This window comes from Xiphophorus couchianus, chromosome 11 (genome assembly GCF_001444195.1).
Source record: "Xiphophorus couchianus chromosome 11, X_couchianus-1.0, whole genome shotgun sequence".
NCBI lineage: Eukaryota > Metazoa > Chordata > Actinopteri > Cyprinodontiformes > Poeciliidae > Xiphophorus > Xiphophorus couchianus.
This window is the reverse complement of record NC_040238.1, coordinates 19,462,643-19,485,792: the sequence shown is the minus strand read 5'-3', so window position 1 is coordinate 19,485,792 and position 23,150 is coordinate 19,462,643. Positions and strand designations below refer to the sequence as shown.

The window sequence follows — 23,150 nt, the reverse complement described above, 5'->3', positions numbered from 1 at the left end:
TTGGAAGAAAAATCACTGGCACAATCCACTGATTAACATCTTTAAACAGCCCAATTTTAACATCTTATTTAAGATTCAGGGAAGACGTTCTGTAATGAGACTCCTTTTAGTTTCTCCTATGATCCAAGAGGGTCACGGTCTTTAACCCTTTATTTTTTTTAAAAACTACAACATCTGCCCCAATAATATAAATCCAACAGTAGGATGAAATGAATATCAACAGTTTATTAAGGGCACATTCTGCAGTCTTTTTCTCCAAACTAATCGGCGTGAACCAAAGTGAGTTCAGCAGAGGTTACCAGGTTAGTCTCTTGAGTTCATGACAGATTAGTGTTGGAGTTGGAACGCTGACGTCCAAAACCTCATTTAATTACATCTATTTAATCAGTTGACAGACATGTAAACGCTATAGCAACAACAATGTCAATATTTGTAATTGGAGTTTTTTTTTTCCTTCTTTTAACTTTAGGGCATTATGAAACACTGATATGTCCTCTGACGATAAGTGAGAAGGCCTTTCAATCGGTGGCCCCATAGCTGTAGAGTAGTTTGCCCTTGCAGCTCTGTTTTACTGACTCTGTGGAGGGTTTTAAAAAGCAACTAAAAACATTTTTTACTTTCCCAGGCTTTTATCTCCTGATTTTATTGTGTTTCTTCTAAACACAATATGTTGGTTTTATGTTTTGTATGGTCTGAAGGCTCATTTCTATTGTACAGCGCTTTGTATAATTTATGTCTGTGAAAAGTGCTTTATAAATAAACTTTACTTACTTACTTTACTCACATTAGAATTATAAAATGAATGCTGGATTGTTACATTTATACATGGCCACTTTACTTTCTAGCCCCGCCTGGTTAAGTAGGTTTGACGTGTCACTGAGCTGGATTAGACTGGAAAATAAAGTGTGTTTTATGTTGATTTGAAGAGCAATATATTAGAGCCTTTAATCTTATAATGTGCAATATTGTATAAAGCAATATACTTACTGTGTTTTTTACTGAGTTAAATTAATTGAATATAATTTATTTTCCCTTCAGATTTTGTGATCAACTAACAATGACTTAGAGATGTAACTTGATATCATTTTAGTGTGTAAATTGAATTCTCCTTGCTTTATAGTAATTAATTACCTATTATAAGCTACTTTGGGCCTCTCTGTGTTCTGTGCTACCACTGTGTCTGTCCTCTTTAGCTACGTGATCTAAATCCCTCTTCTCCGTTTCCTTAACCACCCACTAAATCCTCTCACCTAAAACGTACCCTCTTAATTCCCATGTCCTCCTTTTTAAAACACACAAACGATTTAAGAAGAGCAGATGCATTTTCATTAAATTCAAAGTCTTCACTTGATTATTGAGAGGCCTACTGGGAGAGAAGTTCAAAAGTTATGTTGAATTCTTGTGCGGATGTGAATTTGTCTGAACCTTCAAGGATAATCCTGGTCAGATCCGCAGTCCTCCCTTTGAGCTGGACTGTGGCTCAATCACCGCATCAAACTGAAATCACATTATTGTTAATTTGATTACCTTGCTAGGATATTAAAAAAATACAATGAAATAGCACATTATTTGAGAAATGTATCAAATAGTCCTGTTTAAGGTTGACTGGATGACTATAAAACCCATGACACTACAATCTTTAGAAAAACCATCCCGTGAGCTGGATTTCCTATGACCGTGGCTCTGTCTGAGTGATCCAAGTCGCTTCCGCCTTTTTATTATCCGGCTGTAATCCTCAGCAGCCAGTGAGCTGCCAAACGGGATCTTAGGAGCAGAGTAAACCTCAACCTGAAGTCTTCACCTTCCCATCACATCCCGCTGCAGGAAGAGGAGATGAGAGGAGCTCTCTAACAGGACAGAGATCATTCTGCTTGTGCTGATTGATTTAAAAAGAAGAAGCAGCCAACAGGGATAAAAATATTTATGTTTTTGGATCTAAAATCCAAAATTGTAGTCAGCTTTTCCAGAAGCGGAAGAAAAACAACACGGTAAGCACTACTCACTTTATCTCAGGAATGTTACAATTAAGAGAAGGATCTTTGCAAAATCAAAAATCACAACATTTCTTGGTTTTGCTGATGATTTTATTCATTGTGATAAATATGCTGAAATAAAATTGTGGCAAAGTGATTGAACATCAATCAAAACAGATTACTTTCTGTTTATCTTTTACATACAACTGAAACACAGCACAGTCAGGCTTGGTCTCAGAGAACCACGTAATTTGGGCTAAATTACAGTCATCGGTTCATGAAGGGTAATTAAAGTGAAGATCAGTCATTTATACGGAAAGCTGTGGTGTTAACGGTCAGGATTAAATGGATTAAAAGCACCTGCAGAGGCCAGCGTGTTACTATCTGCTCCAACAGCACTGGGTCAGGAATGAAAGAAACAACCAGGGTGACCTGCTGATCCACAACACATCTTATGCTCAGGTGTCTCAAAGAAATGTTTTTTTAATAATAATAAAATGTTTTTTTTTTACATAAACCATAAAAAGAAATAGTTTGACTTAAAAAAGATATTTGATCAACTGCTCCTTGTTTTAGTCTTGCAAGATAAAAAAAAATAGTTGAAGTCTTAAACTATTTGACATTTATAAACTGATTAATTAATTTATGAACTTAATTAAACCCAATTAAACAAATGTTTGTAAAATAAAACAATAACAAACAAAAAGCTGTGAGGCATTAAGGAAACCAATTTAGATAAAAAAATAATACTTACATTTATGGAGAGACGTTATTAGAGAGAGCATAAGAAAATAAAAAAAAATCAGCTGAGAATGAAATGCTTGCTTACATTCACTTATAATTAACCAAATTCCTAGTTTCTTATATATTCAGACATATGGATATTTCATACAAATTTTGAGAAAACTAAAAGAATCAAGTAATATAAAAATGAAATGAAATTCAGCATCTATGCACCACAAATTTGGAACAAACTTCCAGAAAACTGTAAAACAGCTGAAACACTGACTTCTTTTAAATCTCAACTAAAAACCCATCTGTTTAGAATTGTATTTGAAATGTAATCAATTACAAATTTATTGATGGAATCTGACTTAATGTCGTGTTTTGATTGTTGATTCTATGTTGCATTGTGTTTCTGTGTTTGATATGATGTAAAGCACTTTGAAATGCCTTGCTGCTGAAATGTGCTATACAAATAAAATTTGATTGATTGATTGATTGAAAAATGGTAAAAAAACAAACAAAAAAAAGACCTTTTAAAAATTTCAGTTTAAAAAAGAGTATTTGAGATGCAGGTTATGAGTCTGGTGATAAAGGAATCTAAAACTGAACAGAGACATGCTTGGTGTAAACCAAATAACAGTACTCCAAATAGAAAAAGTACACGTACAACTGGGAAGCATGGAGGGGGATGTGTCATGGTTTGTGGATGCTTTCCAGCAGTAGGGTCGGGTCAGGTCATTACTGTATCCTCCGTAATTAATTTTTTACCATGTATCGGAAGTTGCATGCAGAAAATGTAAAGGCAACGATCCAAAACATGCAAGTAAATCCACCAAGGACTGGCTGAGAATTAAAAAATAGAAAGTCGTGAACAGAGTAAAAAATCAGCTCTTTGATATTCTGAGATGCAGAGGAGCGACTTGAGCAAACAAGAATCCCAAACAAACATCGTAGAGATGAATGTGAACACAATTGATGTGAGAGACTGGAGTGTTGCTACAGGACGAATCTCACAAAAGATAGTTTGACCAACGGGAGCAATACCAGCTATAAGGCGGTACCATGTCCTAACTTTTCCACAGCTAAAATACAATATTTTTTTCTTTAAGTTATTGGCTAAAACTATGTTCTTTCTCTCTCTCTCCCTCTTTTTATCCTGTAATAAACAACTTTGTGTTCTTTTGAAAGCACTGATTGTTTAAAGGGTGTCCTATTTTTTCCACATGACTATATAAAAGGATGTTTCTGCTTTGACAGAAGCGATCGTTCATATTTGACTTGTGAACAGCAGAGTGCAGCAGATCCCAACATGATTTAACACCAGTTCCAATACCTTAATCTGTAGTTTAAAGCAGGTGTCCAGGAGTAGATTAAGCAGCCAACCTTTGGAATAATATATTAGAGATAAGTATTTAAGTACTCTTTAAATACTTAAAGAAAGAGTATTTAAGGAATCATAAATGAATATTGGACGCACAGTCAAAATAAGCATCTTAAAATATGTTTCCCATTTGTGTGTTCAGATTGCATTGGACCCGCCTGAACAAGAAGCAGAAACATTTATAATCTGAGCAGAATTACCTGGTTTTCTAAATGCTGTCACAATATGAAATCTGGTCTTTAATAGAAACAGTGCTACCCCAAAATGTCAACCATTCGTCGTTTATATCCACCTGTTGCCTGACTCCAGTTGTCATTGAAAAGACTGGCGAATAATTTGTATTAATACATAAATAAATGGTGCCAGAGGACTTACTTCTCACTCAAATCGAATCTAAAGTTACCTATGCTCTACTTCCAATATTTGAATCATATGACATGTTGAAATTCTGTGACTTTTCGTAACTGCAACATAAATATCTAAGGAGGAATACAATGAAATGAGGTCAGTCACCATGATCTGACAAACAGCTGCTGCAGAAGGGAAAGATAACGGCAGAGGAATCTGAGAAAAACCTCCCGAAAATGAAGGTGGGAATGTTAGAAAAAACACATCCCTCACATGCAGTAGGTGTGAAAATTGTATCTCTCAAATAAAATTGCATCTCCCTTCTTATGTCATCTTTGCTTTCAACTAAATATAATAATTGTTTGTGGCTGAATTAACCACAAATATGGTCCTAATCACCAGCATAGTTTGAAATGTCATCGATGGCGCTCTTCCACAAGATGCCGCCCTGGGCGGTTGCCCATATCACCCATATCAGAAACTGCCACTGATTGGATGTCAGGGACTGGAGGAAACATCGGCTTAACTCTTTACACCGTTAAGCCGTGGGTGGGGAAATCCAGTCCTGAAGGACAAATTTCCTGGAATCTTTGAGACGTGTCCTGGATTCGTTTAACATACAGTATGTGTTCAAACAGGAAGTCATTTTAAATATGCAGGACAATGACCCTCTATGACTGGAAAAGCAAAATCTTAGCTTTATGAGAACAACGGCAAAGTATAATTTCCTTTAAAGGGAGAGAGAGAGAAAAAAAACCTTTGTAAAGATATTTTAATCTTTAATATATATTTTTCTTTCAGGATTTATGTTCTGAGAAACAGATTAAAACAGCCACAGGTGCCCAGGATTACCAATCATCCATTGGCTTTTAGTTTGAACGGAGCTGATAGGCGCTCAATACAATCCGCAAATCCAGGATTGATCATTTATCAATACATCCTTAAAACATAGAAAAACAGTGATAAGTATTTAAGCAATCAGCAAAGAGTGCCCATGTAACAACTGATGGTAGTTATTTAAGCTCAAAGCACTTTAAAGGCACTACTTCTGCTTTTCTTGATATGCTTATCCTCCTTCTCTTGACAAAGGTAAAGCGATGGACATCGGTGGTTTGGAAACTGTCGTAGCAAACTCAGCTTACGTGTCAGCCCGAGGCGGCGCGGATGGATGTGCAGCAGCCGCCATGCGTGACAAAAAAATGCGTGCCAGGCTGAAACTTCCTCACATCAGAGACTGCCAACACATGAAGACCACTGTAGACACAACCTTTGAAAGCATGTGTACCAAACAGCCCATCGGCAAGCGCTTGTTTCAGCAGTTCCTCCAGAGTAGTGCCGCCTACAAAGATGCTGGAGAGCTATGGAAAGACATAGAAGACTACGATATAAGTCAGGAAACCGACAGGTTGCAGAAGGCCCGGAGAATGGTCAACACGTATTATGAGACGGCTTCAAAGCATTTCTGCAGTTTCCTCGAGGAGAAAGCCATCATTCGCATTAAAGAAGACCTGAAGAACGCCCGTGCTGACCTGTTCAAGGAAAGTGAGCAGCAGCTGCTCCAACACCTGGAGAAGAAGGCCTTAGATGAGTTCAAGAACAGCATGTTCTTCCTACGTTTCGTTCAGTTCAAATGGCTGGAGAGCCAGCCCTTTGATGAAGAGTGGTTCATGGACTTCAGGGTTCTAGGTAAAGGAGGGTTTGGGGAAGTGTTTGCCTGTCAGGCGAAAGCAACGGGTAAAATGTACGCCAACAAGAAGTTGGAGAAGAAGAGACTTAAAAAACGCAAAGGCTACGAGGTAAAGCAGTCATTTTTTGTGTATGAAATGTAAAAAATCCTTTGATAAAAATGTTTTCTCTTGGAAACTTCAAGAGAAATTGAGGTGCTTTCCTTATATCCCTTTATATTAGTCACATTTTGTCATTTAAACACACAAAACTCATATGTGTTTTATAGGGGATTTTAGAGACAGACCAGTACAAAGTAATGTATATTTATGGAATGAAAGAAATACTACTTTTTCTATACACACAACTTTGAAAATAGTGGTATGGCTTTGTTTTCAGACTCTTAAACCATTAAATACAATCCCCTCCAATTAAAGACCTTTTGAACTCTGTAAAATAGTAAATAAAATACACTGGAGTGAATAAATCCAACTATTTTGTCAAACAACTATTAGTTTTGGATTGCATAAATCTGGGAGAAGGTTGTTGAACTTATTCAAAAAACAGAAGTTGTTGGGGACACATAAAACCTGAGAGAAGGTGGACAGATAAGACAATATGCATTATTTGTATCCAGAATACTCCATCAATATGTTGAGGGGAAATGATCCTAAAGATTCAGTCAAGGTTACAAAAAATGGTTTAGATCAAGTATATTTATGTGTTGGAACGGTCCAGTTAAAGTTCACATCCAAACCTAACTCATGTAGAACTTTTCAGTTGGTACGTGACCAGGTTCAAAGGTTCTGGTCTCTTAGCATGGAGTCTATACAGCAACAGCTGAATGATAAGACTGTTGAACCCCAGCACAAAGCAACTCAAACACAGAGACACATTTCACTTTACCATCGTCAGGAATCGCTTGACCTGTTTTGGGAACAGAAACAAAACTTTACATTTGACAAATTTACCTAAAAATAAGTAAAACTTTAGTTTGAAAAATATGAAATGGTGGTAGTCATTGTGCCAAGTTTAATCCATCTAATCCTAAAAGTGTAGGTTTTCCTCTGCTAAAAAGCTCTTTGACTATATAATGCGGTTTTGTGAGGAGAAATATCTTAATATGTATCATATCTCAAAAGCAGAAAGATATGTTGTGCATTTATCACAGACAAGCTGACAATAAAATGTATTTGTTCTGTTAAAATTGTAGCTTCTTCTTTAAGTAATTCCATTGCAAAGTATCTAAAAGAAGAGGGGTTAATAAATCTCACTGACCTGTAAATCACATGCCTCAAGGAGAAATCTTCAAAGGCGGCTCAACAAGGGGGGAAAAGGTCTGATATGCTGAACAGTAGATTGTGTAGTTCTGTAAAAAGGACAACATTGACTATTCCTGGAAATGCTGATTGATGCCGTTTTTTTTTTTTTATGTTTAGGGAGCGATTGTGGAGAAGCGTATCCTTGCAAAAGTTCACAGCCGTTTTATAGTGACACTGGCTTATGCATTCCAGACCAAGACTGACCTTTGTCTGGTCATGACCATTATGAATGGGGGAGATCTCAGGTACTCTTTCTAAACACTCAGCAGAACTAGAAAGAAACATGTCATGGAATAATTCCTGCAGGCAAAAAGTTTCTTTGAGATCAGAGTAAAATCCTTTCATTAAGCCTAAGGTAATATGCTAACTAAACAGATGTTATTGGCTGTGCTTTTAAAGATGCTAAATTACCTAAAAATGATTTCCTGTATTCTTACTATAATCAATATTACATCCGCTCTTCAATCCTCAGATTTCACATGTATAACGTAGACGAGAAGAATCCAGGGTTTGATGAGAAGAGAGCACGGTTTTACACAGCTCAGATTATCTGTGGGTTGGAGCATCTTCATCAGCACAGGATCATCTACCGGGACCTGAAGCCAGAGAACGTTCTGCTGGACGACACAGGTCGGCCAGTTAATCCATTTTACCAAGTGATTCATGTCTTTTCAATATTAAATTATGCTGTCTGGCCCTCATCTCAAACATTGAAACCATAACCTTTTTGCTCAGGTCATGTCCGGCTGTCAGATTTGGGTCTTGCTGTCGAGCTTCCACCTGGAAAGGATAAAACTACAGGCTATGCTGGGACTCCAGGTAAATGCGAAGTACTAAAAGTGCCATCAAAATTTGTCCAGATAAAACAAATATTGCGTTGTAAATTCAGGATCACCTTGTTTTTATTCCTAAAGGTTTCATGGCTCCAGAGTTGCTACAGAAGATAGAATATGACTACACGGTGGACTACTTTACTTTGGGTGTCACCCTGTACGAGATGATTGCTGCTAAAGGTCCATTTAGAGTACGAGGAGAACAGGTACTTTGTTAATTTGATAAGTTTAGCTATAAAGCTTGCCACAGCATATTTCAGCAGTTTTAGAAAGGCAGTTCAAAGTGCTTTACATCATAAAAACACAACATTACAAAATTATAAATCCTTGAACTTATGGAGTTTTCAGACCTTAATTAGCTAAAACGGTGTGATTGCTTCTATTTGTCATGTTAAGTTAGTGGTCTGTGAAGGACTCATGCCAGCATGACAGAGGGACGTGTACAGCTGAGATTTAATGGAAAAACACACAAGAACCAGGGGGAATAATGAGAGATAATAATGATTACTAGAGCCAACAGAAATGATAGTTCACTTTTAGCAAAGTGAATGTCAGCCATGAAGGGAACTGAGGTTAAACGGAAATACAAGAAACGACTGACCCAAAGCTAACAACGAAATTCAGAAACAGGAAACATGAACTTAGTTTAAGACAGATCTCAAGAAAAGAGGTTACACAATAAAGATCAAAAGAAAATAATGATTTAAACTTTAAAGGGGCAGAATTATGTGAAATTGACTTTTTTTGAGCTTTTTATCATGTTTTCATGTTATTCCCTCATCAAAAACACACCTGGAGTGTTTGAGAAATCCTTTGATCTCTTGGGGAAACCATTGAGACATAATGCAAAATGCCATGATGGATGTAGCGCCGCCTTAGACACGCTGCTTCTGCCTCACAGAGCACTTTACCTCCACAACTCTCCCACCCAGCTCCTTCAGACTAGCCAGCTGCAATTAGCAAACACCTGGTAGAACTGTGCATAGTAATATAGGAGCTACTTCTCAGTGAAATGCTGTTGTGATGACTTCCTGAAGGCAGAGTTTTAGAAAGAGCAGGAGTTTTTAGAATGACATCCAAGGCATTAAATTACAAAGTAAAACTTATTTTTTTTTAGTCTTATTCAAGATCTAGAGCGTTCTTTATCTTTTTTTTTTTTTTTTACAATTGCAGTTAACATAGTTACTTGATTGCTCTACAAAATGGCACTATGTCCCTGGAAAACACACAATACAACTGTAAAATTGACAGAATAATGAAAGCACAGAGTGACAAAAACCCACAAAGCCAAAGATGATAAAATCATATTTGCCTGTCACATTAAATCCTAAAAATACATTTATAGTTGTAATGTGACAAGGCAGCATATAAAAAGCGTTTTCTCTTTGTTCAGGTGGAAAACGACGAGGTTGCTAGAAGAACCTTGAATGATCCTGCTTTCTACCCGCCGAGCTTCAGCAAGGAGTGCAAAGACCTTTGTGAAGGTCTGATGGAGAAGGACCCGCAAAAACGACTGGGCTTCAAAGACAATGAATGCACAGAGCTCAAAAATCAGCCATTCTTCAAAGAAATTAACTGGGGACGCCTGGAAGCAGGTCAAATCAACGGCATTCAACTAAAATCAACATCTCTCTAATACCCAAATGAACGTAGATTTAAAAAAAATATAGATATGCTAAAGTAATACTGATTAATCTCCCTTGTTTTTCATTTAAAGGCGTGCTACCTCCACCATTTGTCCCTGATCCCAAAATGGTCTACGCCAAAGATATTGATGAAGTGGGTGTGTTCAGCACAATCAAAGGAGTGGTCCTGGACGACAAGGATGCAGAGTTTTACAATGACTTTGCTTCTGGAAACATCCCAATTCCCTGGCAGGAAGAGATGATAGAGACGGGCGTGTTTGGAGAAATGAACGTCTGGGACGAGGGCGGCAAGCTGCCCAATGATCTCGACCCAAACTACATAGAGGCCAAAGGTGGAGCCTGTGTGCTGCTGTGAGCGAGAGACGGCTCACATGGAACTGATAACAGAGTTTTCAGTGAAGATGTTTTGTCTTCTCTTACCAACCGAAACTCCTTTGAACCAGGTTTGATTTAGGGTCACAGGGTCAATTAAGAGAGAAACGTAGAGAAACTCCCTGCAGGAGAGAGGTGGGTGGAAGGCACCGTGTACGTGACTGATAAGATATAAAAGGAGAATTTTATGTGTTAAGCTTCACTTCCTTCCTTCCTTCTTCCTTCTTCTCTCTTACTTTTCTTTTCTCAGGCGCTGATATTTACTCTGATTTTCTAAATAAAATATCTAAAGATAAATGCGCATTTCTCTGATTGATTCAGTGTTTCGCTCTCTCCCAAAACGATAAAGATTTTTCCTAAACACCTTTCAGTAAATCTTAAGCACAAATACACAACTGCATTTATTTTTTAGTCTATAAAATATCACAGTGTTAAAGTATTACATAACAAACATGGCTAATGTCAAATGAATATAATGTAAACTTATAAGATTATCTGCCACTGTTGTATGAATGAAAATGTGTCTATGTACAGATGTTGTAGAAAATAATAGTTAAAAGCATTTAATAAAAATGTGACAAGCAAAAATATATTCTGTCTTCCTCCTCTTAAAGGGTTTGAAATTAAAATATATTTTTCCTTTCACAAAATGGGTTTGAATTTAATAAGGCCAAACACTGTTTGTGTTTTTAGGACACGCTGTTGTTTTTTTAATAATTATTATATTTATTTTTTCTGGTTGTTTTTCATTGGAAATGCACACTGAACATAGATGTATTTCTTTTCAATCTTAGGTAAAACATTCATAGTCTATGTTTTAACTTGAACGAACTGACTTATATATATTTTTTCCAGTAGGGTTTATATTTATGGCCCCGTTCCTGACCTGACGCTTCACTTTTGATGCTCCCACCAACATTGATTCCTTATGGGACTGATTTGTTGAATTTTGAACCAGTGAACCAAAATGTAGCACTTGAGTCTGATGATGATCTCTTGATCAAATTCTTTTTATTATGTTGCATTTATTTTAGCTTTATTGTATTAACCATTTTTATTCCTTTTGCATTTTTATTTTTTATTTATTCTGTTTCAAGTTTTTGTGTACATTATAAGATTTTCGTTTCCAGTCCTCAGATGTGTCCTGAGGACTGGAGTTTGATGCCCTGCTTTAAGCAGTCACTTTGTTACTTTTCAATTTTATGTAGCAAGTATTTCTTACTTATGTTCACAGTGAGGTATTTGTTTTTTCTAGCACAAAGATTTTTAAGGTGATTTTCAATTAATCAAAAGGGAGGAGTTGTCTTGGAAAATAAAACTGTCGCTTATTTACTGGGAAGAATGAACTGGTAATGAAGGTTTCTGAGCAAGTGTTATACTTATGGAACTGATAACAGAGTTTTCAGTGAAGATGTTTTGTCTTCTCTTACCAACCGAAACTCCTGTGAACCAGGTTTGATTTAGGGTCACAGGGTCAATTAACCAGAGACGGGAGAAACGTAGAGAAACTCCCTGCAGGAGAGAGGTGGGTGGAAGGCACCGTGTACGTGACTGATAAGATATAAAAGGAGAATTTTATGTGTTAAGCTTCACTTCCTTCCTTCTTCCTTCTTCTCTCTTACTTTTCTTTTCTCAGGCGCTGATATTTACTCTGATTTTCTAAATAAAATATCTAAAAACAAATGCGCATTTCTCTGATTGATTCAGTGTTTCGCTCTCTCCCAAAACGATAAAGATTTTTCCTAAACACCTTTCAGTAAATCTTAAGCACAAATACACAACTGCATTTATTTTTTAGTCTATAAAATATCACAGTGTTAAAATATTACCTAACAAACGTAAATGTGGCTAGTCAAATGAAAATAATGTAAACTTATAAGACTATCTGCCACTGTTGTATGAATAAAAATGTGTCTATGTACATATGCTGTAGAAAATGATAGTTAAAAGCATTTAATAAAAATGTGACAAGCAAAAATATATTCTGTCTTAAAGACGCTTTGTGCTGCTGAAATCGTCACAGAATCATCAACAGAGAAAAATCAAAGAAATACCACGAGCGATGGGAGACTGAAGACTTGGTTAAAATATTTGACTGAAGGACACTAAATACATAACAATCACATGAACAATGAAAAAAATAGAGAAAGAAAATGGTTATCATGCCAATCAGGACCCAGAAAAAAAATCTGAAGACAAGCCAAAGGCTGCCTGCAGACAGTTCAGCACATACCAGCTGAGAGTCAAATACTGGCAGGCAGGGCATATGCTGAATGCTACAACCAACTGGATGGAATAATGTGCAAAATATGTGCAAAAGCGGTGAAGACTGACAGACAGACATCTAAACAACCAGACATCTCGGTTGTTGCGAAAGTAGACAAGAAAGCATTAGCTGTTAGAGTGAGGTGAAAATCACATAAAAAGTTAGCTGCATAAAGTCTAAAAAACAGAAACGTTTTTGACAGTCACCTGAAAACTCATTATGATTTTCACGCCTGTGTTTCCAGGAACAACCTGTGACATTCCTATCCAGATCAGTGCTTTTCTTCTAACTCCACAAAGCCTTGAAGTAACCTTCAGGCTTTAATGCCTTGCACTCATTCAAACGCAGACAAGCAAACACTGTATTACAACATGAACGTGTCGTTCACAAGCTATTAGCCAGATACGTGCAAGACGTGGACTGGCATCATTAAGCGAGTAAAATGCAGACTCAGCATATATGGGTAAGTAGCAACGATAACGGTCGTTTTAAATCACATTAGATAAGTAGTAATAAGTAAAACAAATACATTAAAGTAATATTACTTTCACTGATTTACAACTTTCTGAGTCGTTTCGATGTGCTAAAGTAGATGTTACTCAGAAGTATCTTTATTATTCCCTTTTATTTAAGGAGAAACTTAAAAATACAGTTTTAGCAACACTAGAACAAAATCCAACTCAGAAAAAACAGAAAACTTGATCCACCGGCATTTTTTTTTTCAGGGATATTTGGCCAGGGGGCTAATATTTCCTGACTATTTAGAAAATAGTTAGAGACTAAAGTACCACAGTAAAAATCATTATACTTCCATTCATAATTTATTACATTATTCCAAACAGTAATTCAAGCTAAATGCTAAACCTGGACAGCTGAAAAGGTTTAACGCTCTTTAAATCGAGCTCAGTCTTAAATTTTACACAAGATGTTAAAAGGCTGAATATGTAAACTATTTAATCCAGACCCGTACTGAATAACTGACCTCAAAATAACTCAGTCTGCAAACACCGATCTATTAGTTTGACACCAAAGTGAGAGTGATCGATCAGCTTTAGCTGAGCACACTGTACTGAGCACATAAATGACTCATAAATCTAAGTATAGCTGGGAGGAAATTTAACAAACGTTTTCCTTCTTCAAAACCCAAACTTCTAAAACTCTGAAAAGTCCCAAAATCCTAAATCGCAAAACACAAGGAAAGCAAAACCTTTTCATTGAGACTATTAATGAAGACGTTGTTGATAAGGAAATGCAGCAATGAAGAAGTCAGCACTGCTCACTTCAGGTGATAATGCACCTAATTCAGATGTGCAGTAAATGGTTCCTGTAGATGGAGAACATGTGAAGTCATAATAGACCCAATAATAAATGGATCTTCAGCATCTTTGTGTTATTCATGTCTTGTGTTTTCCTTAAGGTGGATGAAATCATGATATAAATAGTTCCAGTGCGTTTCAGCCCCAAACATTCAGGTGTGTGGAAAAAGACCAGGAGGGAATTTATTTTTCACCCTCCTACTGAGTCCAAGCAGAAAAATAAGAAATATTTGGTTTTGTAAGAGCCAAACCTGAGTCCACAGCTAAATCTGTCAGAAAATCCAAAGACAGGAAATGATTGAGTTGGGAAAATCTTCCAAACCAAGGTGAACAAATATTACCAAGTCAACATGTGAGCTGTGATAATAAACTACTGCCAAAGAAAAAACGGTGAATCTGAATCTAAATGTGTTTCAACAGAGTAATAGCAGTTTAAGAGTTTTCACACACATTCAACTACATTCTTTTTATGCGTTACATTTTTCCACCACATTTGCATGCTTGACATTTACACACTGAAAGGATTTATTGTTTGTTGTCAGTTTATCTTACCCTTTAATTTCACAACATGAATAAGTAATGCAAAATCTTTAATTACCATAATAAAAAAAATAATCTGCTTCAGTGTAAAGAACACTGCTGGTTTCAGTGGGAGAATTGTTTCAGTCCATCTTTTGCTTAGTTAGGTAATATTTCCTGTCAAAGGCAGGTGGCTGGTTGAAAGGGAGACTCTTTTAAACTTCTCACTATGACATTTCATACTAGTCAGTAAATAATAAAAGAAATCTGTGAATCAGCCAAACGCCTTTATCAGCTTAGATTGTTAGAGACTGAGTCATCACATAGCTGGCACAGTAATTACAAATAAAGATGGTGTCACATGGATTTGACTCATCAGCCATTTGTAATCAAAGCTTGACACCGGCAGCAACTTGTACTTATCTGACACACGCCACCGTTTCTTCAGCAAATATAACTTGCACTTGTTACATATTAGAGAAACCCTGCAGCTCACACACACATAGACACCTCGTTACCTGACACGTTTTATGCCATGTGCAAGAACTGATTTCACTGACATCAGCAAAGAAGAACAAACCTAGATGAGATTAAGAGCTTCCACTTAAGCTCAACATTGTTCATGCCTTGAGGTTGGCGCAACCCCCCCAAGGTTGCCAGGTTTGAAATTGAGGAGGTCAGTGCGGACACGAGTTCATAAATAATTCAGATGACAGAAGGGAGGGATAAAAAAATAAAACATTAACAAGCTAATGATTAGGAACCAAACTAATTACCTGCTTGACACTGCGAGCACTGTACGACAAAGCACTTTGAACCGTTTTTTCTTTTTTAAAGACAACAACTCGTCTGCGATAAGATGCAGACTGTAAATAAAGAGTTTAAAGTTTATTCTAAACAAAGATTTGTCTAAGTGGATCCAGTAGGGAAACACGTTCGCTTCCTTTAAGCAGTCACGTTGGTAGACAGCTGAAGAGTTTTGTTGCATTTGTCCGTATGTTTGATAGTCATGAAAGATGAATTATGAGAGGGTTTCAGAAGAGGCGAGTCACGGTCAAGTTTTAACCGGAAAAATGCAAAGTAAAAAAAACAACAAAAAAACCTGAAGATTTAGTCAATGCATTTATTGGCTTGCAGCAAAACCTATCAATGGTTAACCGGTGTTAAAAAAAAGAAAAACTCTTTCTGCCTTCAATATATCACTTACACACTTTAAGCAGCTCTCTCTGTTTGCTCTGTCCTCAGTTTAGTATCTCCACGTATGCAAGTATTTGCTTTTGGATGTTGAAATAACCTTCCTTAAAGTTAATTGGGCTAAAAGTCCAATTATAACCTTGCTTAAGGTTATTTCAACATCCAATTAGCTACCAAATTAGTCATCTAAAGGGTAAAGGGCAGAAGAAGAAGATGATTTGATCTCAATTAAACAATTGAGAATCTGTAGATTAAACTTGCGTTACAATGCAACACAAGATATAGTTAAAGCAAAAAATAATAATAATAATCAAAAAATCAAAATAGCATTTGATAATCAAGCTTTACTCTGTCTGTAGCTCATTTTCTACAATAAACTCGGTATTCCTTATCAAACATTTAATTATTAATAATTAGTTACCAAATGTAGTGTAAGAGAGTCTATTTTTAAAAATGCACTTGTACTTGTAAACTTTTGGTGCTTCAATTTAAATCCCTGTTGAAATTGAGTTTATCATAGACAAAAAAAAATCCTTCCTACATGTGAAGCTCTTAGGTTGGTGCTTGTGGGTGAAAAGCCATCAATTTTGGGCGGGAATAGCATCTGCAGCAACAAATCATTGTCCAAATTTCCAGGTTTGGCTGCACGTGGAAGAAAAAAAAAAATCTTGAGTCAGTTCTCACACTCCCAAAATGAATGTCAGGCACAGATGTGGCGAATAGAGCTCCCGGCAGACGCAAGAACTATAACCTTTAATAATTAATAGAAAACTACTTCCAAGATGCAGGATTTTATGGAGGTTACAGCACTTTCCCTGGGTTTTGGCAGTTGGATACTAGTTTACGTTTCACTGGTGGATCAATATTGGAAAGAATCGACCCAAGATGGGAGCGTAATTTTAACTTCTGCCGTCTATGAGAACCTGTGGATGTCTTGTGCAAGCGATTCTACGGGGGTCTATGACTGTCGGGAGTTTCCTTCCCTCTTAGCTCTCCCAGGTAACTCAAAGACGACACTGACTGAAAGGTTCATCTGTTGCCAAAATGTTACACGGCAGAAAAGTAAAATCCATGTAGAATGCCAGGTATACATGTGTATTTACAAACTGTAAAATATGCAGTGTGAGATAGTTGTGCAAAGAAAGCAAATCTGAGCTTTCATCACTTTTGCACACTATTCTATTTGTTAAAATTTTTCTGATGATTCATAAAAGTAAACAGCTGACTGCACACTTTCAAGACATACAGATATTGAGAAAAGTCAGATTCTACTATGATTTTTTTTTACATAAATCAATCATACTTCTTTATTAACCCTAAAACTGTACAGTCAGATTTAACTGTATGCATGTGTGATATGCTGTACAATGCAAAAACACAAAATCTTAAGTATTTTTTGTCTGGTTTTTCATTGCAAATATTGTAGTTAATCTGAAACAAGACAAAAAAAATAATTTAAAAGTAATTTTTCAGGAGCTTCTTTTAAGTCAGTAATTGATTAATATTGATTTGAAAATGTACTAGTTCCACTGGCAAATTATTTAATTTATAATAAGACATTGAAGCTCCATTATCTCACTGAAAAGTTACTTGCAAGTAGGTTTTACCATATTTCAGGCATACTGAGATATTTGCAATAGAAACCAGACAAGAAAAGCTTGTTAAATCTGTGTATTTCTGTTGTGTAGTGCACAGTTCCACCAGTTACCTCCTTAAACTCTGTGTGGCTTGTTTGAAAGCAATATAGAGCTCAAATTCATAAGAAGAATAATTTTGGACGCATCGACTTTGGTAAATTAATTTCTGAGGTGTGCACAGAAATTACAGTGCCTAATTTGGGCTAAAAGTCCAATTATTTAGGTGAAACAATTGCTTCAGTATCATTATGCAAAAAACTATTGTGAACGTAATTTATTGCATGTTACTGATGCACAATGCTGCTTCAGAAAACTTTAAATATCAGTTTAAGCTGTCTGTGGATACTGTTCTTGATCTTATCGAGATCCAAATAATTCAAGGCAGTTACTAATGGTCAGCTATACCTTGTAAATTTAGAGTTGTTCATTAAGCAACACGACATTGAGGTCAAAAAGATTTTGATATCAAAGTTTAAACTTTTGGAACAGAGAAAAATTTTCAATTTTATGGTCATTGGCAAGTTGTCTGGTCTCGACTAGCTGAACAAGACTAGACAATTTGTCTTAAAGGGAAGTTAGTCTATCTTTCAAACTTTGATTATGCCTTTTGAGATGTTAAACAGTAAACATCCTTATGTCCCAACTTGGTCATCTTGGGGTCAATATTTATTGACCAACCCCAACCTCTAGGGGCTGAACATTTTCCCATTATCCCTTTCCACTCAGGGAGTATCAAGAAGTCGGAGCTTGATAAATCCCATCAAGAACTCACTTAATTTTTGTTGACATAGAGTCCAGAGCAAATGACCAGGGGAGATACATGCCGTTAGGTCTATTGACGTTTGTGAGGAAGACTGAAAGGCTCTGGCACTTTGATGTCCTGGAAGTTGTGTAAACATTTACCCTTTCTGAAGGTTCAACAGAAACCTGAGTAATAGGAAAATTATAAGTGGGGTATTTGGAATTAATCATTAATTTATAGGGTTTTGCCGTACTTTAGAGCAAGGTTTACAGGGAACTGGTCTGTTCCCTGTATTGGCGTGTGGCCAATAGATCCTTGGGCAACAAGACAGCTTGGATGATTAAAATTGGTAATTCGTCTTCGTTTTGGACAAGCCGGGAAAAAGAAAGAGGACAAAATGAATCCAATTGTGGAAGCTGTTGCGTGCTTTTTGGGCTTTTTGGGATGGATTATGGTTGGTGTGGCCCTTCCAAATCGATACTGGAGAGAGTCTACAGTCGACGGTAACATTATTACCACCTCAGCCGTCTATGAAAATCTGTGGATGTCCTGCTCAACGGACGCCACAGGGGTTCACAACTGCCGAGATTTCCCATCCTTGCTGGAGCTAAATGGTATGTGGTCTGAAAAAAACTGTGTTTGATTTTCTCTCTTAATTTGACCAAGAAATTAAGAGCTTGGAAATGGTAATAAGATAATGGAGACATTTAGACAGATGTAAAAGTAGCATAGTCTAAGGAGGAAATAGTTTCATTTTTAGAACGTATGTATGAATGTAACTGTGGTCAATATTTGACTTAATCCACATAACAGTGTGGAGCATTTTATAGCCAGAAGCTTTCTACTGTAGAGGATGCAGTATGTCATAAACACATGGAATATAAGATATGATAAGGTGAAAGAACAAAGTAAGTAGTGCAATAACTTCAGCAGCAAAAAGAAAAACCAAAAGAAACACTCAATAAAGTCATAAAGTTTTAAAATGCTTTCAAAGACAATCATTTAGTCATCAGTCAATCTGGCATATTGGCTTCACCTCTTCATTTATCACTTCACAAAACTATATATTAAGATGTCAGAAGTTGCCAAAGGAACATGAAATAGTTTACTGTAGTGTCTGTTCATGTGGTTCTACATGATAATGTGGCATCAGATATATTAGCAGATATGAAAAAAATATTTTACAGCTTCAAAATTTGATCTGATAAACATTTGTAAGCATTAACAGTACAGTGAGACCATCCATCCATCCATTTTCTAACACCCTTCGTCCTAGTGGGGTCAGGAGGTGCTGGTGTCCATCTCTAGCTAACGTTCCAGGCGAGAGGCGGGGTCACCCTGGACAGGTCGCCAGTCTGTCGCAGGGCAACACAGAGACAGACAGGACACACAACCATGCATACACACACTCGCACCTAATTTAGAGAGACCAATTAACCTGACAGTCATGTTTTAGGACTGTGGGAGGAAGCCGGAGTGCCCAAAGAGAACCCACCATGCACAGGGAGAACATGCAAACTCCACGCAGAAAGACCCCGGGCTGGGAATCGAACCCAGGACCTTCTTGCTGCAAGGCAACAGCTCTACCAACTGTGCCACTGTGCAGCCCTGCAGTGATACAATATTAAGAATTTTTTAAAATGTTTTTTTATTATTAAAACCTGTTGTATTGTTACACAACTCTGACTGTGATCAGGAAACAAATGCAATGTTCACAACAACATTGGCAGAGTTTGTGCAACAGTGAATGATGTGGCTGAAGCTACACCTCTCTTTCCTCATCAACATCACTGTCACCAATGGAAATTAACGTCCAAAACAAGAGGAGTTCTGACAGCATTTCGATCAAAATGTGACAGAAAAATCAACAAAACATGAAAAAATATTTTTGTTTAATAGTTTACACAAAAATAACACACTTTCATGAGCTGAACAAGCCAAATTTCTAACCACATTTCTACAAAAAACACTTGTAAAATGGTGTGCCAAACATTTTTGACACACCATTTTACATGGAGAAACTAGGTTTCTAAGCAAATCACTAATGCTTCACTTAATGTTTTCACACAGGGTACATCCAGGCCGCCCGAGCGCTGATGATTGCCTCCATTGTGTTTGGGACATTTGGCCTTGTGGGGACCCTCGTGGGGATGCAGTGCACCAAAGTATGCGGAGAAAACTATGTTCTGAAAGGCCGGATCGTGGCGATCGGCGGGGTGTTTTTTTTACTTCAAGGTACAACTTTAACATCACAATAAAAGTGGAGTTACTGAACTGAAATTACTCAAATATAATAATAATAATAAAAAAAAGGTGTGACCAGCAGAGCTGAATAACCAAAGAACTGTGTTAAAAGAACTCACCCTAACCTCATTTCCACATTGAACACCTTGTTAGGTAAATATGTCAAATGCTCCAACCTTTGTGTACAGAAGATAAGCTATCAGTAAATGGATGATTTGTTGAAGAGGTTATCCTGCAGGTAACAGAACTGTCTGTTCACAGGCGACTATATATTAACAAAAGTCTGAAAATTGTGGAAGTCACAACATGAACAATTCAAGGTCAGAGACCTAAGCATTAGAGGACACATTAAAAAAGGTATTCTACCAGTTTGTTATTTTTGGTTGTACTAGTTGTACCAACTAGTGGGGGCTTATGATTTATGACTGATTTAGCCGGCAGCAAGTGTTGCTACTAGTAGCCGTACACTGCGACTTGCTAATGATGCTGAAGCTAGCCTCTGATTTCTTTTAATTTATCGTTATGTTTGATGATTTAAAAAATAGGATGTTGGATAGTTTAATGAGAAATCTGGACTACCTTTGGCCACTTCGGTTTCAGAATCTAAAATAAACAGATTGGTCAAATTCGAAGTTCGATATTCTACACCAAACAGCGATTCATTAAAGCGCAGAATAAACACACAATAAAGCATTTTGGTTGTATTTTTGGCATTAGGACCCTTTTAAATTGAGTCAAGATTAAAAACCACATTTGTAGATCAGTCAAACTTGAAATTAAAATGGAGGCATACGAAGAACCCATTCCTGCAGTAATTTGCATTGTTCCCACCGTGAAGACAGAAAATGATTTAAAAAACATTTCTATTATCTACTATGTCACGTCATACTAATATTGTTCATTAAAATTACACACACAGATGCTACCAAAGGAATGAAACAAATATGGAATGATGATTAAATAAATTGCTAAAAATTGGTTTGATTATGAATATAAGGGTCGGTAAGAATGATCAAAGCTACAGTTCGACTGGGACCAGAGTCAACTCTACAGTACACAACCATACAAATAACAAAACTCAGACAAGCACACAGCCGTTATAAAATACTATTTTTATCACAAACCTGTACGATTCCTTCATTGGCCTCTATGCCAAGCCATCTGTTTTTATTATGTATCAGGACTAAATGTTTTAATTCCCCTAAAACTATGTATTTGCCATAATTAACGTGTTTGTATTTTTCTCCGTATTTCACATACTTAAGGTGAACAAGTCTTTGTCTTTTTGTAGGGCTTTGCACCATGATTGCTGTGTCTTGGTATGCAGCTAACATCACCCAGCAGTTCTTCGACCAGCTTTATGCTGGGACAAAGTAAGTTCATCTCAACATTACACAACAGAACAATAGCTATATGCAGTTTACCGTGGCATAAGCACTTGTAAAGCAGTGCATAAATGTCAGACACTAGATAAGAAAATAGGAGATAAACATTATCATGTTTCAGGTATGAGCTTGGACAGGCCCTCTACATCGGCTGGTCATCCGCTGTACTCGCCCTCTGTGGAGGCTCCTGCCTGTTGTGCGCTTGCAAGCTAAATTCTTCCAGTGAAAAGATGTGAGTATCTGTCGTTACATCAGTCAGCTCAAGATTTTATATTTTGTCCTGAGATACGTTTTCTCTTTTAGGTCCTACCCATACCAGCCAGCCTCCAGAAGACACGTGCTGTCTACTGTGGCAACGTCTCAGTCGGCACAGATCAACTATGGCAGGAACGCTTATGTCTGAGAGGCAACATCAGCAGATCCTTTCTTTTCCTTAACTAATGATGAAGGTTTAAATTTACTTAGTATACTAAGAAATGACAGCATGAATATTTTGACGGCATTTGATTTTGTGGATTTGCTGTAAATTTGATCAGATATTAACTCCATCAATGCAAAGTAAGATTTGTGCTGTATAAACTGTTACTGCAGGTTACTTTTCCTTTTTTGTACTCAAGGATTTGCAATGACTCACAATTGGATTGCGTAAAGATTCATGAATCCATTAAAAAAATTTAGACAACCACAGGGGATGAGATTATTTGAACTAAGAATATGTGATCATTTTAATTATGATGTAGCTTGTTTGCAATGAAGATTTGAATGTGCTTTATTGTATAAAACACATTTATTGTACCTGTTTTGTCAAACCTGCCGCATATTTAGTTGGACAAGCAAAAAACTTGATTATTTCAGTAAGTCTGGTAGTTCTGGTCATTTCAGCCATATACTAACTAATGATAGAGTCCAGGTGACAACTATACTTGTAACCTAGTAACAGGAAATACCCTGAACTCCAGATTCATGATATGGAAATTTAAACTTTTTTTTTTTACATTTTTTCATGTTACAACAAAATCACAATTTTTTCTGGTGAACCACCACAAAGTAGGGCATAGTTGTTAAGTGGAGAGAAAAGGATACATGGCTTTCAAAATTATTTACAAATAAAAATCTGACAAGTGTGGAGTGTCATTGTCCATGTATCGCAAACAACTGCCTTAAAAAGTCACAAATTAGTAAAACGATGCCACTTGGATGAAAAAAACCCATGGAAAACCTACAGCAGAGATGTTAGACTCTGTTAACATGATGCCTTGTTAATTATACGAAGTTCGGAAGGAGCTTGTCGATACATTTAAACTGGTATGTTTAATAGAAAACCAATACTCCATATTCTGCTAAAACTACTAGTGGCTGCATCATGTTGTGGGTTGCTGAAAACAAATCCAAAAATATTGAAAACCTCTGTTTAACCTTTAGAAACAAGGTAAAATCAGTGTATTTCCCCAGAAAACATTAAAAACATCCCCGAAGCTATTTTCTTACTCTAATGGTAGAACATTTCCAGAAATACATGGAAAGCTACTTTTCCTTGTGCTCCAAATAAAAAATATATACTCTTTTTTTTTTCAGATGCAA

At 36.7% G+C, this 23,150-nt stretch overlaps 2 protein-coding genes across 3 annotated transcripts; both read left to right on the top strand.

Annotated features, from left to right (window-relative positions):
• Window positions 1–1,364: 1,364 nt before the first annotated feature.
• grk1b (G protein-coupled receptor kinase 1 b) lies at window positions 1,365–10,929 on the top strand. Its single transcript, XM_028032571.1, has 8 exons — window positions 1,365–1,988; window positions 5,518–6,224; window positions 7,533–7,660; window positions 7,888–8,045; window positions 8,151–8,234; window positions 8,330–8,454; window positions 9,642–9,843; window positions 9,966–10,929. The coding sequence occupies exons 2-8, from the start codon at window positions 5,526–5,528 to the stop codon at window positions 10,247–10,249; spliced, it is 1,680 nt and encodes a 559-aa protein (XP_027888372.1). The 5' UTR covers window positions 1,365–1,988; window positions 5,518–5,525; the 3' UTR covers window positions 10,250–10,929.
• A 5,294-nt stretch (window positions 10,930–16,223) lies between these two features.
• LOC114152639 (claudin-15-like) lies at window positions 16,224–22,693 on the top strand. Of its 2 annotated transcripts, none has more exons than XM_028030572.1 (5): window positions 16,224–16,560; window positions 20,011–20,175; window positions 21,476–21,557; window positions 21,691–21,801; window positions 21,873–22,693. In XM_028030572.1, the coding sequence occupies exons 1-5, from the start codon at window positions 16,344–16,346 to the stop codon at window positions 21,970–21,972; spliced, it is 675 nt and encodes a 224-aa protein (XP_027886373.1). In that variant the 5' UTR covers window positions 16,224–16,343; the 3' UTR covers window positions 21,973–22,693. The 2 variants fall into 2 exon arrangements, with proteins under 2 accessions (XP_027886373.1, XP_027886374.1); XM_028030573.1 differs by lacking the exon at window positions 16,224–16,560 and adding an exon at window positions 17,912–18,554.
• The last annotated feature ends 457 nt before the right edge of the window (window positions 22,694–23,150 follow it).

What these genes read in the sequence shown, in the direction of transcription:
- grk1b (XM_028032571.1), top strand. Translation starts at nt 5,526, where the DNA reads ATGGACATCGGTGGTTTGGAAACTGTCGTAGCAAACTCAGCTTACGTG. An exon ending in AGGCTATGCTGGGACTCCAG is followed by an intron (nt 8,235 to 8,329) that starts GTAAATGCGAAG and finishes TTATTCCTAAAG; the next exon opens with GTTTCATGGCTCCAGAGTTG. An exon ending in CTGGGGACGCCTGGAAGCAG is followed by an intron (nt 9,844 to 9,965) that starts GTCAAATCAACG and finishes TTTCATTTAAAG; the next exon opens with GCGTGCTACCTCCACCATTT.
- LOC114152639 (XM_028030572.1), top strand. Translation starts at nt 16,344, where the DNA reads ATGCAGGATTTTATGGAGGTTACAGCACTTTCCCTGGGTTTTGGCAGT. An exon ending in TTCCCTCTTAGCTCTCCCAG is followed by an intron (nt 16,561 to 20,010) that starts GTAACTCAAAGA and finishes GTTTTCACACAG; the next exon opens with GGTACATCCAGGCCGCCCGA. An exon ending in AATTCTTCCAGTGAAAAGAT is followed by an intron (nt 21,802 to 21,872) that starts GTGAGTATCTGT and finishes TTTCTCTTTTAG; the next exon opens with GTCCTACCCATACCAGCCAG.